This window comes from Diplodia corticola, assembly GCF_001883845.1.
Source record: "Diplodia corticola strain CBS 112549 chromosome Unknown scaffold65, whole genome shotgun sequence".
Classification (NCBI taxonomy): Eukaryota; Fungi; Ascomycota; class Dothideomycetes; order Botryosphaeriales; family Botryosphaeriaceae; genus Diplodia; species Diplodia corticola.
This window is the reverse complement of record NW_017971544.1, coordinates 86762-107245: the sequence shown is the minus strand read 5'-3', so window position 1 is coordinate 107245 and position 20484 is coordinate 86762. Positions and strand designations below refer to the sequence as shown.

Sequence of the window (20484 nt, the reverse complement as noted above, 5' to 3'; positions counted from 1 at the left end):
TGAGTCGGCGGGACAACTTTCAGCGAGATGAACAGAGGATAAAGGGGAGTTGGAGAGCCAAGACGGCTCGGCGTGTCATGTTTCTTGTCGTTTCTGGTTACGCCATGTTGGATGGGTCCTCCAATCTGGAGCTTACAAAACGGTTCCGCAGCCGACGGTTAGCGTGCCTCTCCCTTTCTTTCTTGGGCTGGCCGAGGCTTGTCGACTGCCTAAAGCAGCCGAGACTGGTGGGTCCGGCCTCTCACATCCCCCGGGTGGGCACTCACCCCGGTTCTGAAGCACTGCCATTCTTGGCGTTAGCCGGCGGCAACGCAACCCTGCAGTACTTTTGTTTCCTCTTCAACGCGTAAAACATGCGCATTAGCCGTCGGAGCATGGTCTCCGCATCATTCGACCAGGGAGTACTGTTTCCACTCGTTGAAAAGTGTATATAAAAGATGGCATGCCCTTCTCCGGCTTGTGACTCCCATCAACCACACTCACTAACCAGGCGGATACCTCCACAATGGCCCGATTCTCGATTCTCACGTCACTCCTTGCCCTTGGCTCCCTAGTCCAGGGCCAGTGCGGCTCGGGCACGCCAGACGCCAGCGTCACTGGCGAGGGCAGCTCCTTCACAGCCACCAGTGGCTCAACCGAAGTGTACTCGGGCTCCGACTACGCCGCCGCAATCCAAGCGGCCATCGACTCGGTCGGCAGCGGCCAGCGCGTCGCCGTCATCGCGTCGGGCTCGATCGGGACCAGCACCATCACCCTCAACAGCGGCGTCATCTTCGAGGGCTGCGGCACCATCGACGTCGGCACCGCCGCGGGACGCGGGTCCATCGAGTCGACGGACACGACGGACGTGCAGATCCCCTACCTCACCATGACGGGCAACCCGTACTTCGGGCTGCGCTTCTCGGGCACGACCGGGCTGGTGCTGGGGGAGATCACCATGAACCTCAGCGGCGGGCTGGGCATCCGCTTCGACCGCGACGAAGCCGCCAACAGCAACGTCAAGATGGACACGATCCGCGTGACGGGCGCGGGCAGCCACGCGGTCGAGACGTGGAACATCGACGGGCTCGAGATCAACCAGGTCATCGCGCGCAACTGCGGCGAGTCCGGCCTGCTGCTGCAGACGGTGACCAACGCCCAGGTCGGCCTCGTCGACGGCGACGACGTCGGCGCCGGCACCGGCTACGCCACCCTGCGCTTCGCCAACAACGCCGGCCAGCTCGCCGACGGCAGCTACACCACCAACGTCTACGTCGACAAGGTCGTCTCCCGCGGCGGCGGCCGCGGCGTCTTCTGCGTCTCGCAGTCGGGCGGCGCCGAGATCGCCGAGGTCGACCTCGCCGACAACGAGAACAACGCCGTGCTCATCGAGAACTGCTACAACCTCTCCATCCTGGCCGGCACCGTCGAGGGCGGCGGCGAGGTGCGCATCTCGGCCCGCGACGAGTTCCCCAACACCAGCGACATCTCCATCACGTTGACCGTCAACGGCAACTCCGTCCGCGAGTCGCCTTGCGGTGACAACATCACCTGGAACCTGTCGGGCGATGCTTCGCAGGACATTTGCTGAGCAACATTTTTCTTAACTGTGTCGATGGAAAGGTAAATACTACTACATGTAAATATATGGTTTCAAAAACACGAACAGTGAGCCTTTTCGCCGTGACCGAACAAGATGAACAGGAGACCTCACATTGTCTGAAACAGTAGACACTACACCAGACACCCAGACACTTGTACTGTCAAGTTCTGTCCACCTTGAATTTATGGCGTAAGAAGCGCCAGCGGATAGCGGACCTGGTGCGTAATGGAAGGATGAAAACGCTCTTCCACTTGTACGGCAAGCCGACCGTTATTGGCCGGTTTCAGCAGATGGCGCGGGGTTTGGCCGAGGATGCCGAGCGGTTGCTGTGGCCAGAGCTGATGTGTACGGCGGGGGGACACCGGTTCGCGATAGAGTATTGCAGTCGAGAGGCAGTCAACAGCCTGTCAATCTCTAGTCATATACCTTGTTTGCAGCTTGTTTTTCCACGTACGACCATAGGTCGCAGAATATAGGGCTTCCCGTCCGCTCAGCCGTACTCAAGCTGCGAACCGGCCGATTAGTACTCAAGTGGGTGACCATTGGGGAATCCCGGCTGTTGTACGTTTTGACTTTTTTGTTCGCGTCTCTGTACGGACCGCGTTTTGCCCCGAGCGGCGGCATCTTTTTCACTGTGATGGAAACCATGATGGACAGGCAACGTTTTGCTGAAAGAGGCTACAAACACGGTGCGTTACTCGGTAGTCCATGGGTTCCTCCTAACCCAGCGTTTTAAAACCCCCCTAAGACGAACATTACCTCTTCATTTGGTTCATCCGCTAAGGCGGGCCCTCAAAAGTCAACGAACAGCCTGAGCAGCATTTCAAGCTTGCAAACCAAGGGGGGGTACGTGTTGCTGCTTACTACGCACTCTTGCTCTTGGACAAAAAAAAAATTAACCACCCTAATCTGGGAGAACTCACTGAACATGATTTAGAGGAACAACAAACATGAGAGAGTTGCAGTTGCATTCAAACAGAGGAGGCTTCTGGAGTACTCATTTGAGGACCACGTGGGCCCTTGGGAAGAACCCTCCGCTACCAGCTGGAACGGCAGACAGACGCGAAATCCATTCAAAACCGACATTTCCATTGCGCAGTACGACCGACTGAACGATACCAAGAACGCGATCAAGGATGAACACTTGTCGGAAGCCGAAGCAAATGGAAAAAAAAGTGCTGAATGGTTGTCTGGTCAAGTGTCGGTTTGCGGAGAAGAAGTGATTCGTGCTTAGAAAGCGGAATGAGCTCTTCCGTCGGGAGTCACCGTGAAAAGTGTTTCTACGTGCGTGATTTACAGTTTGTGCCTCCTAAGCGGGAGCTTGTGGAAAGGAGGTGTTCTGCGGATAGATAGCAGATCGAGTTCCCCCACGGCGGGATTCGTTGAACCGTCTCGTAGCTTGGTAGTTTCCACGTCGGTCTATTCCAGGAGCGTCGTCTGTATCTTGCCTTGGGTGAAATGCGAATGGTGTTTCGGCTCCTTTCTTCGCTTTTGGTGTTGGATTCTTGCGCGGTTTTCCGTCGTGCAGCGCTTTTGGACCCTGGAAAGTCACATGTTTGGATGCAGCTTCATGTGATGGTGGTTTTGTGCGGTGTTTTGTTTGTTATGGCGGTAGCGGCTGTGCTGTTGCGAGAGAAGGAGCAGCAGGAGGTGGTGGGTGCGAGGGATGAGTTGGAGGAACCTTGTCGGGCGCCTGCGGGGATGGCTCATCTCTTGTTGATGACTGTGCTATCTGCGCATGTCCTGGTAGTGCTTGTCCTGATTGTGGATGATCTGGTTGCCGTCCTCCGAGATCTTTTCCGCTAGGGTTTGGTACGCTGGAGTGATGGTATCCCTGTTCTTCTCCATATGTGGGCTCCTGAAGGTCAACCCGTTGCGAAATGTGCTCTATTTGTGGACCTCTGGTATCAAGATGTTATTATGTAGGCTCTGGAACACGAAGCTCCGCATCACGCGGAACATTGTGTGGCTGGACAGTAGATTGATCGCAATGAGCTTGATCACTGTGGGTAAACTCTTCCATTGAAAATGCTGAACCAGACATTGGCCCTCCACTGTTTCCACGGGGTACCGGCAATGATGTATCGGATGATGGTGTATAGATACCATCTTGGCGGTAGCGTCTCCAGCAGTAAAACCGTAGTAGAAATCCAACGATGAAAGGAAGGAGCAAGCAGCCAATGATGACTCCAGCCTCTGTCCGGTTATCAGTCCTGGAGGGGTTTCAACGACTGAAAGACCATCCACAGTTGTCGTCACCGAGAGGGCGAGGGGCAAGGTTGGTGTATACGTGATGTCGTTTTGAGTTTTATTTGCCTTCTCAACAGTGGAGATGAGCGGCAAGGCTGCGTTCAGACATCCATTAAAAGTGCACGGATTGATTGGCTCATTGGGAGCAGTAGTGGTCATAAGTGTATGATCCGCGATGAAAAGACTGCCCGCAGTGGGCATGTGAGCCCAGAGCACGTCGTTGCTTTGACGAGTTCCCAGTCCCGAAACATGGAAAACAAACAAGACCTCCTCCTTGATCCACGGGGGTCATAATGGCGGGTTCCAGCCTCGTTTTCCCTCTTCTTTGCATCTGCATAAGGCTGCGCGAATGAGAAGTGGTGCATCGTCGCTTGCGAGTGGACGTACATGGCCAGTTGTTTGCCCTATGATGTACAAGCGCTAGCCGCTCCTGACGAACATGTGACAAGGATGCCCGCAAAACTAGGCGTTAGGCTTCTGTCCTGAGGCACTGCCTCGACAGCTCGGTCTTCTCGATCAAGTCACTGCTCGCAAAGACCATCGATATTACCCAACCAAAACCGACGGAGAGGCTCTGAGGTCCAGCAAATGGATAGTGTGGATCAACAAGGTGCTGAATAGCACTAGGGGAATGCGGAAGAAGGCGAAGTTACTGTACAATACCCCGGTGGAGTCACAGTGAAGCATGAGGTAGAGCGCCATGAACACGCTGGCGAAAACCAAAATGGATGACCGTCCTGTGGCGGCAGGATAGAACCGAGACTTCACGAGACGCTCAGAATATGGTGGCATAGACAACTGTGGGGCGGTCTTCTGCCTGAAGTGTTTTGAACCGTGGTCCGGTTCAGCGCACTCTCTCATAGAACATGGATTCAGCTCTTTGAAGAAGATGGAAACAAAAGGCGTGATTATGAGACGCGACGGCATCAGCTGGCACATGACAGAACCATAAGGCAGGATAGACAGTCAGTCTGACATGTACACAAGGGGCGGGAACGCACGCAGGCGGAGGAAGGAGTTGGCGGGCGGTGTCTCAGACGACGGGTTCCCTTGAGCTTGCATGCAGGGGACACATTGCACGAGCGTGAGACAGAACCGAAGCGACCAAGTCTAATCATCAGCGTCAACAAGACCCGCCAACTTGCAGTCCGGTCGGTAAGACGGGAGTGAAGAAAAGCGCCTCGTGGCGGACACGTCCTCGGCTGGCATTCCCGGTGGACGCTTTCACCACGTAGTACCGAGGTTCCAGCCCTCGGGATCTCCCAGGAGTGAGCCTGGCTGCGAGACATGTTGCTCGCTTTGAAGAAAGAGAAAAAGGCATAGCTGAGCTGTGGGTACGAGGGGTCTGGCATGCGGAGCGACATCCGGATGGAAAGGTGCGGGACGAGCGCTATGACCAATAGTTCGGAGGTTTTTCCACAGTGCGGTTTTCCCTTCCCCTTAAGCTTGATTCCTCGCCAAGAATAATGGCTGGGACGAATGACATCCACCACAGCTAGAGAGCAAGGTGGGAGCTTGTGCAGAATGCGGATGTCATCCGCTCCGCTCCGTGGGCGCTAGGTAATCAATGTGGCCCCTCGACTCCGCAGTCCTCCGCGGTCGCGAGATACCTCTTTGCAGTGGCATGACACGGAAAGTGCCTATGGCCGAAAGTCCTGTGACCGCGGAACCCATGTGGAGATGATGAATCCACTGCAAGCGGGTATTGTATATTGTGTACTATTGCTGAAGGCAGTCGTTCATTATCGTCATTGAGTCCTGCGTGGCAGCGGAGAAAAAGAAGGGCCGTGCAGAGTATATTTTTGAACTGTTGCGTTGGCATTCGATCTTCAGAAGAACATCTTGGTGGAGAAGATGTCCCCAAGAATAGTATTCGTATCTTGTCTGCTGTCACCGAAAAGGTCCAATCCTCCACTGTTGCCAGCTGTGCCTGGTAAGACGCGTGTTTGTGTGTGTTGAAAGTTGCCGATCTCGCTTCTCGACACCGTACACAGCATTAGTATGTCTTATAGCATGAATACACAGGAGATCCGATAGATCCGTATTGGCGAGGATCCTCCGCCTTCTTATAGGCTGTGATACCAAGAATAGCCATCTTTACGTCACCGGTACCGGTGTTGAGGTTCGGAAACGATCACGGTCAAAGATAGGGCCCCAGATTTGGAGTCGCATCCAAGAGTGACAAGCGATTGTTTGGTGCCCTGAGCGACTGTAGCGATAGCGGGTCTCGGTAGCTGAATACGAGGCTTGGCTGCTAGCCTTACTCTGTACAGACGCGGTGAAGAAAGGAACCCTCAGCTTGGTGTCGGGCATGAATTGAGCATCGCGTCGGAGACTACTGGCGCGCGGTGTCTCCCATGTGGCTCACTGACAGCGCAGCTGCATGCAGGGCACGATCTTCCATTGGCACTAGTTGTCGCCATGCAACACGCCTCCACCAGCGTGTAAACAACCCGTAAGCATCCATTGGTGGGAAAGCAACGTGTTGCTTGAGGCAACCATCCCCGCAAACGCCGCGATCTCGTGCCCAGGTGCATGAGAAATTGCAGGCGGCGCGGTCCAAATCCAGAAGTGGTTGCATGTCGTGACGTAGACGGTAGTGCCACCATTATAAGCTTAAGAGTCAACCTCCAGGATCAGCTCTACCAGGAAATGCATTAAGGTTCAGAAGGAAAATCGATCGGGGGCGGCGCCTCAAGACGCCGAAGACCGTGTAGTACGCAGTAAACTCTGGCCTGAGATCAAACCACCAGACGGAGCGAAACACTGGACATTGGCCCACGGCCCTTGCAGCAGACAAGGAAAGCGCCGTAGCGAAGGCGTCGCCATCTGTGGAACATTGCTTGACCTTGAGCAGCTGTGGTTGTGGGGACGGCATCCGCGTGGCGCGGCTCAACTCTGAGCTGCGACAGAAGCTTCGATGCAGGGCCGAGCGCAACACGGTGCTGCGGCCAGTGGCGCGGGAGGGTGTTTGCCTGTAGGGAGGAGCATGGCAGCTCGAAGCAGCAGCGATGCCGAGGCGGGAGATATATTTCACACTTAATCTGCGGGCATCGGAGACGGCCCCCAAAAGGACTCGAGTCGCGCCGAGGAAACGGCTAGGGGATAGCTCCAGCGGACCATGGCTGGGCTGTCCACAAGGCGGAAACGCTGAGCAGTGTGGAGGGGTGGAGACTGGACGCTGACTCGGACGGGCATCGATTGCGACACCGGACCCTGAGAACCACAGCCTCACTTTGCGAGTGGGCGAGGGGAGAGATTCAGCAGCGAAGCATGCGGCGCTTTGATGTTGAAGGTGACGTATCCCAGCCAAGCAACAACTTTCATCCGACGGCACTGCGAGTCAGCATGCTTGCTGTGATCAGCGCAAGCTTTCCTACATGGAGGAGGCGGATGTTGGTACGGTCAATAGTGCATCGGACGAAGGCAGCGACAGCCCCATCCATGTTCGCCTGCAAGTCGAGGTTATTAGGTATTGATTGCTTCGCTCGAACACGCAACAATAAGCATCTCCGATCCGCCCACGCGTGTGCAAGGCAATAAAGAAATAAAGCCCGGCAGGCCGCCGCACCCGACGACGTCGATTGTGGCTACCGCCCCCCGGCTTCCGGCTTCCGGCTTCCTGCAAGCGTCCACGGCGGGACAGGCGCGCGGCAGAACGAGCTCAACCGGCGACGGCGCATCTCGCGGGCCTGCGGGTTCGGGAGCGCACGATGGTCATGCGGAAGAACTGGATACGGCGTCCACGGAAAAGGGTCCCTCGATCCGCGCCATGGATAGCAAAATACCCACCACGAAAGATAAGCGGTGACCGGGTCGCGATCTGGCCTGGCTCCCGATGGAGTCTGACTCGGAACGGCGTAGGCCCAAGAAGCGTTTCCCATGAAGGCAGGCATCGCGACTCGAGGCGGGCCGCTTTCGTCGAAGCGCAGCACCATGCCTACCGCGCCGCACGTTAGCAACGCCCGGCATGGCCTCGGGACGCCAGGGAATACAAAGATGCAGCGCGGCAAACCGTCGTTCCGAGTCTTGTTCAGCACGGCGTCGCTCTGGGGGCTGGCCGGGAGACGTGCGTGTGTGTCGACCGCGTGCCATGCATTCCCCGAGGTTGGCTGCCCGCCTTCCCATGGCTTCGTCGAGGGCGCCGCGCCCGCTGCAGGGTCCTCTTCAGTGTAGTGCGACGATCGCAGGCAAACAAGAAAAAAGTAAACAAGAGTCGAGCTGCCAAGCGGCTGGGAATTGCAGGAGCCAATCCTACAGAGGCAGGCGAGCAGGGAGCCCGCTGCGGGGGCCCGCCGGCCGTGGCCCTCGTCGCGTCGCCGTCGAGCGAGCGCTGTCCTGCCATTTCAACGGCAGCTCAGGCTAAAGAATCGCCTCGCGGCCGGCGCCAAACGTAGATTGCTCTCGTGGCAACGCTGATTGCGACACGCGCAGATCCGTCGTCATCGGCAGCCAGAGAGCGCTTTCGCGTCGTTTCAGAAACATTCCGAGTCCCGCAGCTGAGATTCTCCCGACGCTCCAGTGCCGTTTCGACAGCGGGCCGCCAAGTGCTGCTTCGGTGTCTGCGAGGCGTCGAGGCTACTGCGGGACATCAGCACACATCCCTGCGTTTCGGCACACGGTGTAGTCGCCAGGCGGCCTCCTCCACTCACGCCGGCAGCTGTCACACTCCAGCCGCGCGAACTGTTGACGGGCTGCAGCCAGCTCTGGCGGAGTGCGGTCTTTTCGCGCGTTCGAGACGCTGCACCTGCGGCTGACGACCGATCCCGCGATGAGCATTACGTGTCGCGCGTGGGCGAGAAGGCAGCCGAATGGTCCATGACGGGCGTGTGGAGGCGGAGAGAAAGTTGTCCTGAGAGTGCTAGGTGCTAGGGCGGATCCACGCTGCCGGAACGCGGCCAGACGGCGCAAGGGAGCCCGCCTTCCTTGAACAAACCCGGGTCAACGGGCGGGCTGCTGCCAGTCAGCTGTGTCGTGTGCCCCCCAGGGCGGATCCGTGGTTTGGTGACGAAGAGGACGATGAAGAAGAAGAGCTGGAGATTTCAGGACTGGGGCCAACGCCTGCCAACGCCTGCCATCCCGGCCGCTGCGTCCCAGCGATTCGGCGGAGGGCCGGTCGATCGGTTTCACAGCGACTGCGAATGCCCGTTCACGGCCAGCGCAATTTGCTTCCGCAGCCAGAGAAGATTCGTGGAACGGCGGGAATCGAGCGGCCAGCCAAGGAACACCTTGCGTGTCTGGCTCTGTTTCTGCTTTCGGCTCCAGCCGGCATGTACGTAACGACGTGTCAAGCCCGCAGGGCTAGAACTCACCCGTTCTTCTATCGCCTTCGCTGCTGCTGCTGCTGCTGCTGCTGCTGAGGACTACTAACTGTGTGCCGGCCGCGCTGCGCCTCAGGCCTCTGTCCCGGCCGTCCTGTGCTTGCTTGCCACCGCACATGCTTCGCGCCCCACGCTGGCGTGCCCTGGCGCGGGTGCCGGGCGTCCCCTACAGATGCCTCTTTGGGCATGTTACACCTCCGCGCCGCCGTGGGGAGCCCGGCGCGCGCTCTGATTGGCGCCGCGGCGACGCGCTTTGGGGTTTTCACAGGCGTCTCGCAGGCCTGCGCGCGGCTTGTGGCTTGATCGGGCGGCGTCTGGAGGACGGGTCGCAGGCAGAGACAGCCTCACATGAAAGTCGGCTCGGCCTGCTGCTGCTGCTGCTGCTGGGCCGCGATGCAGCGGCGGCGAGGTTCGTCGATGCAGCGTGTGCTTCGCCCGCGCAGTGACGCAAGGCCACCGCAAAAAAGGGACGTGGAGGATCAACCGGGCACTTTGCCCGCTCTGGCCGGCCGCTAATTATATCCTCGCCCGCGCACTGCTGCCAGGCACAATATAGCTGGGGGCGTGGGCCATACCTGTGCGCCTGTTTCAATGGGCACGCCGCCGGCTGACGCTCAGGCAGGCGGAGATGAGGCGGAGGAAATCGCCCCCCTCTGAGATTGCGCATGAGAATCCACTCCGCGACTCGCGCGAATTGCGATGTGTTTGATCGCTGGGCGGTCGACTGATACTGCGCTCATCGGCTCTGCGGCTCTGTTGACTCCGCAAAACGGGCGCGCCTCCCACGGCTCGCGCACTCGGCATGGCGGCGCAAACGCTATCGCGGCGCTCGGCGGATGGAGCGTGATCCGTGGTCCGTGGTCTTTTGACGAGATTCACCGCACGATCGTGCTGCGACGGCGAGGCCACGGCCTGCTTCCAGAAGGTCGCTTGCCCGCTTGCCCGCCTGCCCGCCTGCCCGCTTGCCCGTCGCGTCAGCGGTGCGCGGAGGTTTCACACGCTTCCAGCATTCCGCCGTCGCAGGTCGCGCCTGGCGGAAAGCTTGACCGGCCGGGCTGGCTCCCCGATGAATGAACGATGGGATGCGTTTGACGTGCGGTCTGGCGACCCTTTTTCGCGGCTCGTATTGGCGGGCATGCGCCCCACTGCGTGCGGGCAGGCGAGCAGCGGTGCAGGGCTCGAGTGGCCCTCGTCACTGCAGTACGAAATGCTTAGCGCGGACGATACGGCGCAGGCCTGGCGAGCGGCGGTGTCGGTGAGAAGCCGCGGACGGGCGTGGAGGCGTTCGCTGGCAGGCTGCAGCTGCTGTACCGCGCGCTGCGCAGGACGAGTGTGTTGCGCGAGCGGAGCGGAGCCAGCCAGGCCTGCGGGCAGCCAAATGCCGCGACAGGGGCCGGGCGGGCCTCAGCGCAGGCCAGTGCGCCGTGGCACGACAACAGCAGAGGCGCGCCTTATGCGTTTCCAGCGGCGGCGCGAGACAACGGTGCCAGGCGCGGGCGACGCGACGACGGCGACGACGGCTACGCATGCATGTGCTGCCGGTGCGCTGCTCGGCCGGGCGGCGGGGCTGTTGCTGGCGTTGCTGCTGCTGGGCTGCTGGGCTGCTGGGCTGCTGCTCGCGGCCGCGGGTGCACGGGCGGGCAGGGCGACCGTTGCGAGGATTGCGATGCCCATGCTACTCACCGAACGCGAATAGCCAGCTCGGCGCTCGAATTGCGCTAGTCGGCGGCTTCTCACCCCTTCTACCTAATGACGGCCGCCTCCTCACCCAAACCCACCCGCCGCCGTCCACCACGCACCGCCCTACGTTTCCCCCGTCTTGGATTGTCGTTGTGTTTTCTCTTGCTGAGCTGCCGACGGTTCGTGCTGTTTGCTCGCCCGAGTTCCCGCCTGCTCCCCCGTCCAATGCAGGCCTGACAAGCCATCGCTGCCTCTTCGGGGGCCCGTACGCGCTACACTCTTCGCTCTCGTTGACCGATCACCTCAATCCGCCGCCCAGACCGGCCGGCCGCTTTGCCTTCTGTACCTGTTTTAATAGACCTTGATCGTACCTTTCCTTGCGCCCATTGGAGTAATCCCCGCCCGACGGTGCTCGTTGCGTTCTAGCGAAAGGGGTACGTAAACTTCACTTCCACCGCACCGCCGGCCTCACGCCTTCGCTCTCCTGCACCTGCGCCCACCCTGTCCGCCTCACGCCAGCCCTCCCCACGACCTCGCGCTGCCCTACCTGCCCGCTGTCGCGTGCGCTGCTGACGTTGCTGCCGCCCGAAACCAGACCGCTGCGCAGTCGATCCTTGGCCTGCCGACCGTCGTCCCCACGCATCGTGCCAGGAAGACAAGAGTCCGCCCTGCAGCCTCCACGCCCGGCCTCCACGCTCAGATGGCTGAAGTACTCGCGCCCGTAACCCAGCCGAACTCCTCTATCGCTATGCTACACTCTTCGTCCTCGGGCGACGCGCAGTCTCACCACCAGTCGTCGTCGTCTCGATCCTCCAACATGCCTCGCACCCAGTACTACAACACCCCCGGCGGCGGCATAGGGTACAGAGGCTCCTCGGCAACGCCTGTGCAGGCCTACGCCTTCCAGCAGACACCCCAGCTGCGCCAGGAGAACCGCTCGACCTCGGCACCTGTGAACCCCTACTCGCAGGCCCAGGCTTTCTCGACCACCCTTGCCCCGACCAAGCAGGGCCACGCAACCCACCCCTCGTCCTCGTCGGGCTCCACGGCCTCTTCCTCCTCCTCGAATCAATCGTCCACACGCCAACGCTCCGGCTCGAAAGACGATTCCGCCCTGTCGCATCCGCGAACCAAGTCGGCGAGCTCGAGCGTCGACTCGTCACGGCAACTGTCGGCCATCAACCTGTCGACATCGGTCCCGGACCTTACGCTCACTTCCTTCGACACTCCCGCGAAAACCTCTCCCGACCGATACCGTCGCTCTCGCAACACCTCCGGACCGTCCAGCCCGTCATTGCCCCAGGACTCCAAGTCGGCAGCGCCGTCGGGCTCTGGCATGGCGGGCGTGGCCCACCTCTACAAGAATAACGCACCAAACCCTCGTCCAGGCCACAATAGGACTTCTAGCATGGATGACAGTGTGTTGCCTAGGGCAAACTCGGAACAGGCGAAAAGATATAGACGGAGGAGTTTGAATAATTTTGAGGGGGTCACCATCCAGCAAGGAACCCCGACTTGGGCTCCGCAGCAACGTCAAGATGCGAGGCTCGGTGCTCACAAGAACAACAGTGGCGAGAGCATCTCATCGGGAAGCAATTCCACCAGACCTTCTTCCGTAAGTAATGCCACGATTTTGGCCCATTTTGGGTCAACTCGGTCCGGACGACGCTAACAGACTTTTAGTCGAAGCGCGACAATGCACAAACTTCTGCTGGGCCACCTTCTCCCAAGGGTGGGCAGCAATCCCGCTCGCCTAATGTGCCTGCCCGTGGATCCTCTACGGACGCGACAAAGCGTGTAGCGAACCCGTCCCCTCTCTCGAAAACAGCTTCCGGTGCCGAAGCTCCTCCTGGTAGCTCCGGGAGAGGGTCAGCCGCCGATGCTGTTGCCGGAGCCAAGAGCCCTGCTGCTCAACATCTTACGGCTCTGAACGAGAAGGAGAAGGGCGTCAAGTCCCGCCTACGGAGAGCCTTCTCTTTCGGCAGCGCAGCTGAGCTTCGCAAGGCTTCCGTAGAGAACGCCTCGTCGGCACGGATGCACCAGAGGGTTCAGCAGCAGGAGGAGATTGATCCGGAAGATGCGGCCATTGCAGCGAAGCAGGAAGCTGCTGGCATCGGCAACAGCATCTACTCTGGTCAGGGAGGAGTGTTCTCTAGCTCCACGGATAACCTGTCCATCCAATCCACTGCATCCTCTGCATCGGTAATGCTCCGAAAGATGGGCAAGGGTATGAAGAAGGGCGGTCGCTCGTTGAAAGGATTGTTCAGACCAAAGTCCGTCATTGGTGTTCCTGCCGCGGACTCTGCCGTCCAAGCCTCTGTGGGCCAGGTGTCTATGGTCAATGTGGAGGCTGAGAGGGAAAAGGTGAACGTGAATGTGAGCCCGGCGGATCAGGCTGGTGGTGGCACTGGCTTTCCTAAGCTTGAGCGCAATTCGCTCGAGGTCTCCTCAGTATCCGAGCGGCCGTCATCGGTTGGCGGTGCCGGTGCCGATGGCTCGAGGAAGAGCATCATGGGTGGCGAGAGGGAGCGTGCTGAGGTCTTGGCTGCCGTCAGAAAGGGCATCCTCAAAAGTGAGTGGGAAGAAAGACCCTCAGCTCTAGTAACATGATATTGACCCGAACAGGAACTGGCACAGACAGCCCTTCGCCTCAGGTTCGTCCTGCGGACGGCGCACCGGGCTTCACGCACAACCACGACACTCCGAACTCAAGTGCACCAAGCACGCCGGGCGATGACAACAGACCTAATCTGGCTCTGGGAGGCGACGACTACTTCGTGGGCGCCTCGCGTTTCGCAGCCGGGAGCTCCAGGAGCCTTCCCACCACGCCCCATGGCGGCCCCCGCAACATCAGCTTCAGTCCCCGCATCCAATTCCACGATGCCTTCTCCAGTTCCGAGTATGACAGGCGGGGAGACATTGCGACGTGCAACCGTCTCACGCCGCTGCTTGCTCAACAGATCAAGGAGGAGATCAACACCTTCAAGATGGTGCGTATCATCGGTCCCTCGCGACGCCAGGTGCCGGCCGCTAACATTGTGCAGGAAATGGAAGTCCACGAGATGTCGAAGCCTCACACACATTTCTTCTAATGACCGCATATCCTCTCCAGGAACTCGGGCGTCTTTGGCGAAAACAAACAACATCTTTCTACTTTGTTTGGGGGACCTTTCCAGCTGCATTTACGAGTGGCAATCTCGTTTCTTTTTTCTTCGCTTCCTGGGTACGATGAAAGTTATCTCTCCTTTCCTGCGTCTGCTTTGTGTGTCACTGGGTCTTCTTTTGCAAGCGAGGGTCTCTTTTCTTTTTTCTTCACTGCGTCTCTCCATAAACAGTTCTCTAGCAATTCTTCGTGCGTGTAAGTTGGAGTGGGCGAAGGAAACGCGATACATCATCGATGGGCTGCAGAAAAAAGGGATATTCTGAACGGGAGGGAGACCACTAGATAGACATCTCGGACAATGTCTTCTTTTCCCTCTATCCTGTCTTTCTCCCCACATGCCTCTCTTTTGAAGAGTCACCCGCCATTTTTGTTGGCGGTATTCTTTGTTTGTCATAAGTGTTGGTGCAGCTCTGAACGTCTTTGTCATGGCGCGCGGTCGACTCTCCCTTTTTCTTTCCGTGTTTATTCTTTCCTCCCTGGTTTTCTTTTTACCTTTCATATCAACGTATGGCGGGCTCGTATGGCAACTCGAGGTGGCATTAGAACAAGGGCAAGGCTGGCCACAGTGTCCTATCTTTTTTTTTTTTTTTTGCGGGGGTTCTTGGGGTTCATCACAATCCTGTGCTTTTCCGGTCTGCTATTCCTTTTGTCGAACACCGTTCTAATTCTCAGGCATTGGAAATTACGGGGTGGGACTCTGGTTTTTTTTTGTGCGAGAGCTCTAAGCAGGAATCAAAAGCGAATTTGCCGACAACAACCAAAACATTGTGCAAATGGAGATGCATCGTGACAATGGATGGCCTGGTGTTGGTTGTGGGCTGTGTGGGAGCCGCCTGCATCTGCCCGTGGCTCTCGATGGTCCTCGCACAAGCGATGCAGCAACGGGATCCCGCCAGCTACAAAGAACCACACTCTTCGAAGCGGCTCAACGAGGGTCCCACGAGAAGGAGCAGCAAGCGCAGCGGCCATTGGCTTTTTTTTTTTTTTTCGTCAGGGTCAGGCGTGCCATTCGCCCTTGTCCCTTGTTTCCTGACCGGGGGCGGGTGGAGAGTGGTCCTCGTGGCTAAGATGCTAGCCGCAGGTTTTAATATGCAACCCTGAGGCAGCAAGGAGTGCTCGCTTTTTTAATCTTTCTGTATTCCTTCCTCTCAATCTTGCGTCTCTGCCATCCACACTGGCGGGCTTTGATCGGTGAGTGGAGCGGGGTAATTCGTGGTCTCACAAGTTTCAGCAACCGCATCTTGCATCGATGCCAGCGACGAGAAACTCACGCCCGTTAGCAACGCTGATGAAAGGGACGTGCAGTACCATGTACATACATGTATATGTACGTACTGCACATGCCCAGAACGCGCGTAGATATTGTGGTACATACATGGCAGGCACAAGACCCGATCAACGGTCTGACGGACGGCTGATTTGGTGGTTATCCAACGCCATTAGTCACATGCACACGTACGTACATGGGGCAGATCCCCAACCCAGGGTCCCTTTTGCAGTTCGAAGATGCCGATGATCGGAGCCGCAATCAGGGTCCTACCGATCTTCTCCTCCAATGGGCCACCCGTTCGCGATCCCACACCCCGTCCGAAATATTAACACGGCCGGCCCGTCCTGCCAAAGTGAGGACTAGCCCGGGGCTCGGCGAATGCGCACTAATTATCTTCAACGTCTCCCTCAATGCGACACGCGCGCACGCGCGCTTGCAAGCGACCAGAGGGGGGGCCGCGCCCGCGCAAAACATCATTTCTTTGGCGCCGGGGAAGCCGCGTCTTGCTCGAGCGCCGATCAGACATCAATATCGCATGGATCATATTGAGATACCAGAGAAGAAGAGGGGTGGGCGGGCAGCAGGAGGGCAGCGAGGATGGGTTGCTTATCACAAAGGGGCGGCGGCCCAGGAGTACCACCAGCCTGGTGGTGTGGATTGGATGCCCACACTAAAAAGTGCCTCCCACTCCACACACACACACCCCCGTTGATACACAGTGGCTGCCGCGGTTGCCCGGCGACTTGCTCGCTAATGCACTGGTGGCTTGATTGGCGGCTGCTGACTGGGCGTGTCCGTTTAGGCGCAATGCATGGAGGGAGGAGGAGGAGGGGGGGAAGGCTGAGGCGTGGGCGGTTATGGTGTGGTGTGTGGAGTGGATGGGCTTTGTGTCGTGTGCGGACGGCATGAAGCATGCAATCCACAGCCGCCTTGGTTGCCTCAAAACCGTTCTGGGAGGTGCCTCTTCCCCCCTCCAACCCGAATGGAGTCATACCGCATGACGTATCGGACAGCTGATCGATGTCGTGGTGTCGCTACTCGCTCCCCTTTTTTTTTCTTTTTGTCAACACAGCGGCGCGGTAGGGTGCGCACGCGCGCCCCGTATACCTATGCTCCGGGGGCGATTGACAATGGGTTCAATGGCGCTTACGACGGCTGCCAAGTCACCGCTGGCGCGCTGGCGGGCAGTAGTGTCGACGTGCGAGATACAATACAATACGTCCGTAGAGTGCCAGGCCAATGCGAGCAGCGCAATGCACACTGCGGGCGGCCTAACGCACGCTGTGGCGGCTTTGGCAAGCAGGAGCATGGGTACATGTGTGTCGCTCTGGGGTCATGGGGTGCAATGCGGCAGCGATAAGAGCCCGTGGCTGCCAGGGAGCTGCTTGGGGTCGACGCACTGCGCGAGCCTCGTGGGCGGCTGCGTCGCGTCCGGGCGGATTCCTGCCGCGGCTGCAGCAGGCCTACCTAGCGAGTCGTCTCTTTTCTTTGTTGTCGTTCGCCAGGGAGCATTCTGCGGCCGCCGTCTCCGCGATTGGCGGGCCAGGGCACCCAAAGCGTGATTGCAAAAATCCGGACAGAATGCCAGAGCCGCGCAGGGCGGGCTGCCGCCGCATTGGCGCAGCAGCGAGCTGCAATGGCTGGGTGCGTCTGGTGTTGCGAGGCTGGGCTGCCATCAGATCGACGTCTCGTGCATCACAAGCAGGTGACGAGGTGTCGGCGAGGGCGCCCGGCGCTCGCTTGTTCCGCGCTTATGTCAGCCACAATGAATTTCGACAAGCGACTTTAGCACAACCCGCGCAGCCAGGCCGAACCTGACCTCGACAACCTCCGTTCTCGACATCATTCAAAATGGTACGCCCACCAAGCAGCCCCAGATCCCGAAGCCTTCGCCATGCTGACCACCTCCCGCACAGGCTCCCGCTGCTACTGGAGGCAAGAAGCAGAAGAAGAAGTGGTCTAAGGGCAAGGGTACGTGAACCACCGCCGCCCGCTCACCCCATCCCCGCGACCGCACCGCAAGGCAAAATTCATCGCGAAAACCTTTCCGCTCGCGCGAGACGCGCAGCCGTCCGTCCCCAAGCACCTCGTTTTTCATCCCGCACCGCACACACGCGCCCAGCACACGCACCGCGGCCCAGACCCCAGACGAGCGGCGGATGAGGCCAGAAGTCACAGGAAACCCAGCGCTGACATGACCTTTTCCGCACTGCAGTTAAGGACAAGGCCCAGCACGCCGTTGTCCTCGACAAGACCACCAACGACAAGCTCCAGAAGGATGTCCAGTCGTACCGCCTGATCACCGTCGCCATCCTCGTCGATAGGTTGAAGATCAACGGCTCGCTCGCCAGGAAGGCGCTCGCCGACCTCGAGGAGAAGGGCCAGATCAAGAAGGTCGTCCACCACAGCAAGCTCCAGGTCTACAGTGAGTAGCGCCCCATCCTGCTGCATCGGCTCGGCTCGCCTCCCGACCGGTCGTCGTTCGGAATCAGACGCTGGTGCGGAATGCGGGTCGAGACATGTTGGCCACCCCACAGAGACGGCTGTACTAACCGGGTTCCTAGCTCGCGCTGTTGGCCAAGAGTAAATGTACCGGTGCGACTGAAATCGGCGGCGTGACGAACGGGTTTCCTTTTGCGGTTCAGAATCCAAAGCGGGTCTTTCCATTATGAAGGCGTCTACCAATCTTTCGGGAAATCACTTTTGAAGGAACCAAACGAAAAATTGGGGACAAAAAGTTCGGACTACTTTCTGTGATAAATAGTTCCGATGGGATGAACGGACGAAAATACCAGAACGTGATGGGAATCCATGCTTAGTTTGATCAAAGACTGTATCATGGGCTTAGTCGGTAGTACTCTACATAAGGCCGCGATGTTTCAATGGGACTGAGATTCTGCGCCGTCGAACATGATGTGCTTTGATTGCAATGCCCGTGATGATCTGCACCTGTGAGGGGCCTTCCCCGCTTACACGTCACTTTAAGAAATGTGCTCATGATAGCTGTTCAATGGCAAGGGAGTATCAATGTAGGGTGCGCATCAAAGCTTTCATGTCCCTCAAGATGGACGTGGTTTGGAAGGTTCATTGCCCACCTCCTGAAAGTGCTTCGTTTTGTAAATTTTGACTGTCCTTCAGAAGAGCAAAAAAAAAAAACTATAACATACAAAGGTGTACAAAGCTGTCCATCTACACTAGAGTCTAGACACGCTGCTCGCCACCACCAACCACCTCTCCTCCCGCCTCAACCCTCTCCGCCCTCCTCACTCACTCACCGCTTCCCTCCCTCCTTCGCCGCCGCCGCATCCTCCCCCCCCTCACCCTTACCCTTACCCTTACTCTTCCTCTTCTTGACCCTCCCCTTCGGCCTCAACCCCGCCGCCTTCTCGCACAGCTCCCTCCGCGGCAACCGCTCCAGCCAGCCCTCCTCCCTCACGATCCGCCCGACCGCCAGGTACTCCTTGCCGGTGCCGCCGGCGAAGACGTGCGCCCACCCGGCGACGACGTCGTCGACTTTTCTGCGCGCCTCGGCGCGCTCGCGGGCGTCGCGGGCATCGCGGTCGGCGGGGGAGAGAGAGAGTTCTGATTCCGCTTCTTCGGGCACGTCGGTCGGGATGTACATGTCCTCGGCGCCGCGCAGGTCCGGGGTGAGGTCCGTGTCGAAGCAGCCGGTGACGAAGGCGCGGGCGGCGTCGCGGCCGGCGAAGAAGTGGTAGCCGCCGTTGGGGCCGTAGCTGTGTTGGGCGGGTGTTAGGAGGTGGAGGGTGAGGGAGGGGGGAGGGAGAGAGAGGGGAAGGGAGGGAGGGAAGGGAGAGAAAACGTACAAGTGTCTGCCGGGCGTGACGTCGTAGATGGTGCCGTTCAGGCCGAGGTAGATGGGCTTCGAGGGGTCGGAGCCGTCGTAGGCGGCGAGCTGCTCGTCTGTGAGGAGGACGGGGCCGCGCTGTGTGGGTTGGTGTTGGTTAGATGTCTTGATTGCGCTGCTGGCTCTGTTCTCTCTTTCTCTCTCTCCTCATTCCTTCTCTTCCCTCCCTCACAACTCTCTGTCGCTCACATCCTCCCTCCCCTCCCTCCATGGACCGGCGCAACGAGCCCCCAAAAGCGCTCAAGTAGAAGAGAGAGAGAGAGAGAGAGAGAAAAACAAAACAAAGAGAAAATCGCAAGACTCACCAACCAAGCCCTCAGCCCGTCCGGCCGCGAGAACCACGGCCGCCACCCCCACAGGAACGACTCGCCCGTGATGTACCAGCTCAGCGCAAAGTTGAGCAGCACCACGCCGCCCAGCACCCGCAGCACGTCCAGCACCGTCACCTTGCCGATGTCGTCGGCCTCTGGGGACGACCCTCTGCGTCGCTCTCTGCCTCTGCCTCTGCCTCTGTCTCTGCTTCCGCTCCTGCTTCGCTCCTTCTTCTTCTTGTTGTTGTTCTCGTCACCTGCCGCCGCCCCTGGTGGCGGGGAGGCGCTGGTGTCTGCCATCTCTTGTGCGTTTTTGGTGTGTGTGTATGTGTGTGCGTGCGAATTGTGCGTGCGTGTGGGGCTTCTTGCTTTGGGCGGTGATGGGTGTGTGTCGGTATGCGGCAATTGCCCTCTGATCGGTGGTGGTCGAGCGCGTGTGTCTGCGTGCGTGTCGTAGAGAAGGGTGTGAAAAGCCGTGACAAGCCCTGCGCTTAGCTGGGGGACTTGATTGTCTCGTGGGTCGAGGACGGCGGCGGGATGAGGTGGTGGAGGGAGTGTCGGGAGACTGTGTCGTATGCGCGCCGCGCAGCAGCAGTCCCGAGTATCCGGCACTCCGAGTCGTCAAGCTGCGCGGGATCTCGGAGGGAGAGAAAAACGAGGACAGGGCGCGAAAACTGAGGTCCGCTGTCGCCGTAGCAGTCAAGCGTTGTCTCGGATTTCGGGTGCGTGCCGGTAAGAGAGAGAGAGGGAGCTACGTGGATGGAGCTTTTCGGATTCCGATAGCTCCCAAATAATGCCAATGACGCTTGATCCTGCAGCACCCCGGTCGCCGAAAGCCTAGCATAAGACAAAAATAGATCATCCAAGGAACACGCAAGAGCTCACGAAGAAAAGGTGGCTCGAGAAACTAAAAGCAACAAGAAAAATAAGAATAAGATGTGGACAGATCTCGGGAGTCCCCGCCAACGCTCCGCTCTCTCTCACTCTCAGCATTGCTCGCCTCCATGTGTTTCATTGATCGATCCGCCCATCTCCCTTAATA

General features: G+C 58.7%; 4 protein-coding genes across 4 annotated transcripts; 3 read left to right on the top strand and 1 right to left on the bottom strand.

Annotated features, from left to right (window-relative positions):
• Nucleotides 1-505: 505 nt before the first annotated feature.
• On the top strand, nucleotides 506-1570 carry BKCO1_6500032 (parallel beta-helix repeat protein; the record flags this gene model as incomplete). Its single annotated transcript, XM_020278235.1, has 1 exon — nucleotides 506-1570. The coding sequence occupies one exon, from the start codon at nucleotides 506-508 to the stop codon at nucleotides 1568-1570; it is 1065 nt and encodes a 354-aa protein (XP_020126405.1).
• A 9963-nt stretch (nucleotides 1571-11533) lies between these two features.
• BKCO1_6500031 (protein bni4 p53858) lies at nucleotides 11534-13925 on the top strand (the record flags this gene model as incomplete). The annotated part of the gene is made up of 4 exons (XM_020278234.1): nucleotides 11534-12448; nucleotides 12517-13405; nucleotides 13459-13823; nucleotides 13878-13925. The coding sequence occupies 4 exons, from the start codon at nucleotides 11534-11536 to the stop codon at nucleotides 13923-13925; spliced, it is 2217 nt and encodes a 738-aa protein (XP_020126406.1).
• A 3192-nt stretch (nucleotides 13926-17117) lies between these two features.
• BKCO1_6500030 (40s ribosomal protein s25) lies at nucleotides 17118-17699 on the top strand (the record flags this gene model as incomplete). Its single annotated transcript, XM_020278233.1, has 3 exons — nucleotides 17118-17120; nucleotides 17183-17237; nucleotides 17482-17699. The coding sequence occupies 3 exons, from the start codon at nucleotides 17118-17120 to the stop codon at nucleotides 17697-17699; spliced, it is 276 nt and encodes a 91-aa protein (XP_020126407.1).
• An 838-nt stretch (nucleotides 17700-18537) lies between these two features.
• Nucleotides 18538-19742, bottom strand: BKCO1_6500029 (cytochrome b5-like heme steroid binding domain-containing protein; the record flags this gene model as incomplete). Its single annotated transcript, XM_020278231.1, has 3 exons — nucleotides 18538-19000; nucleotides 19091-19209; nucleotides 19437-19742. The coding sequence occupies 3 exons, from the start codon at nucleotides 19740-19742 to the stop codon at nucleotides 18538-18540; spliced, it is 888 nt and encodes a 295-aa protein (XP_020126436.1).
• Nucleotides 19743-20484: the final 742 nt, after the last annotated feature.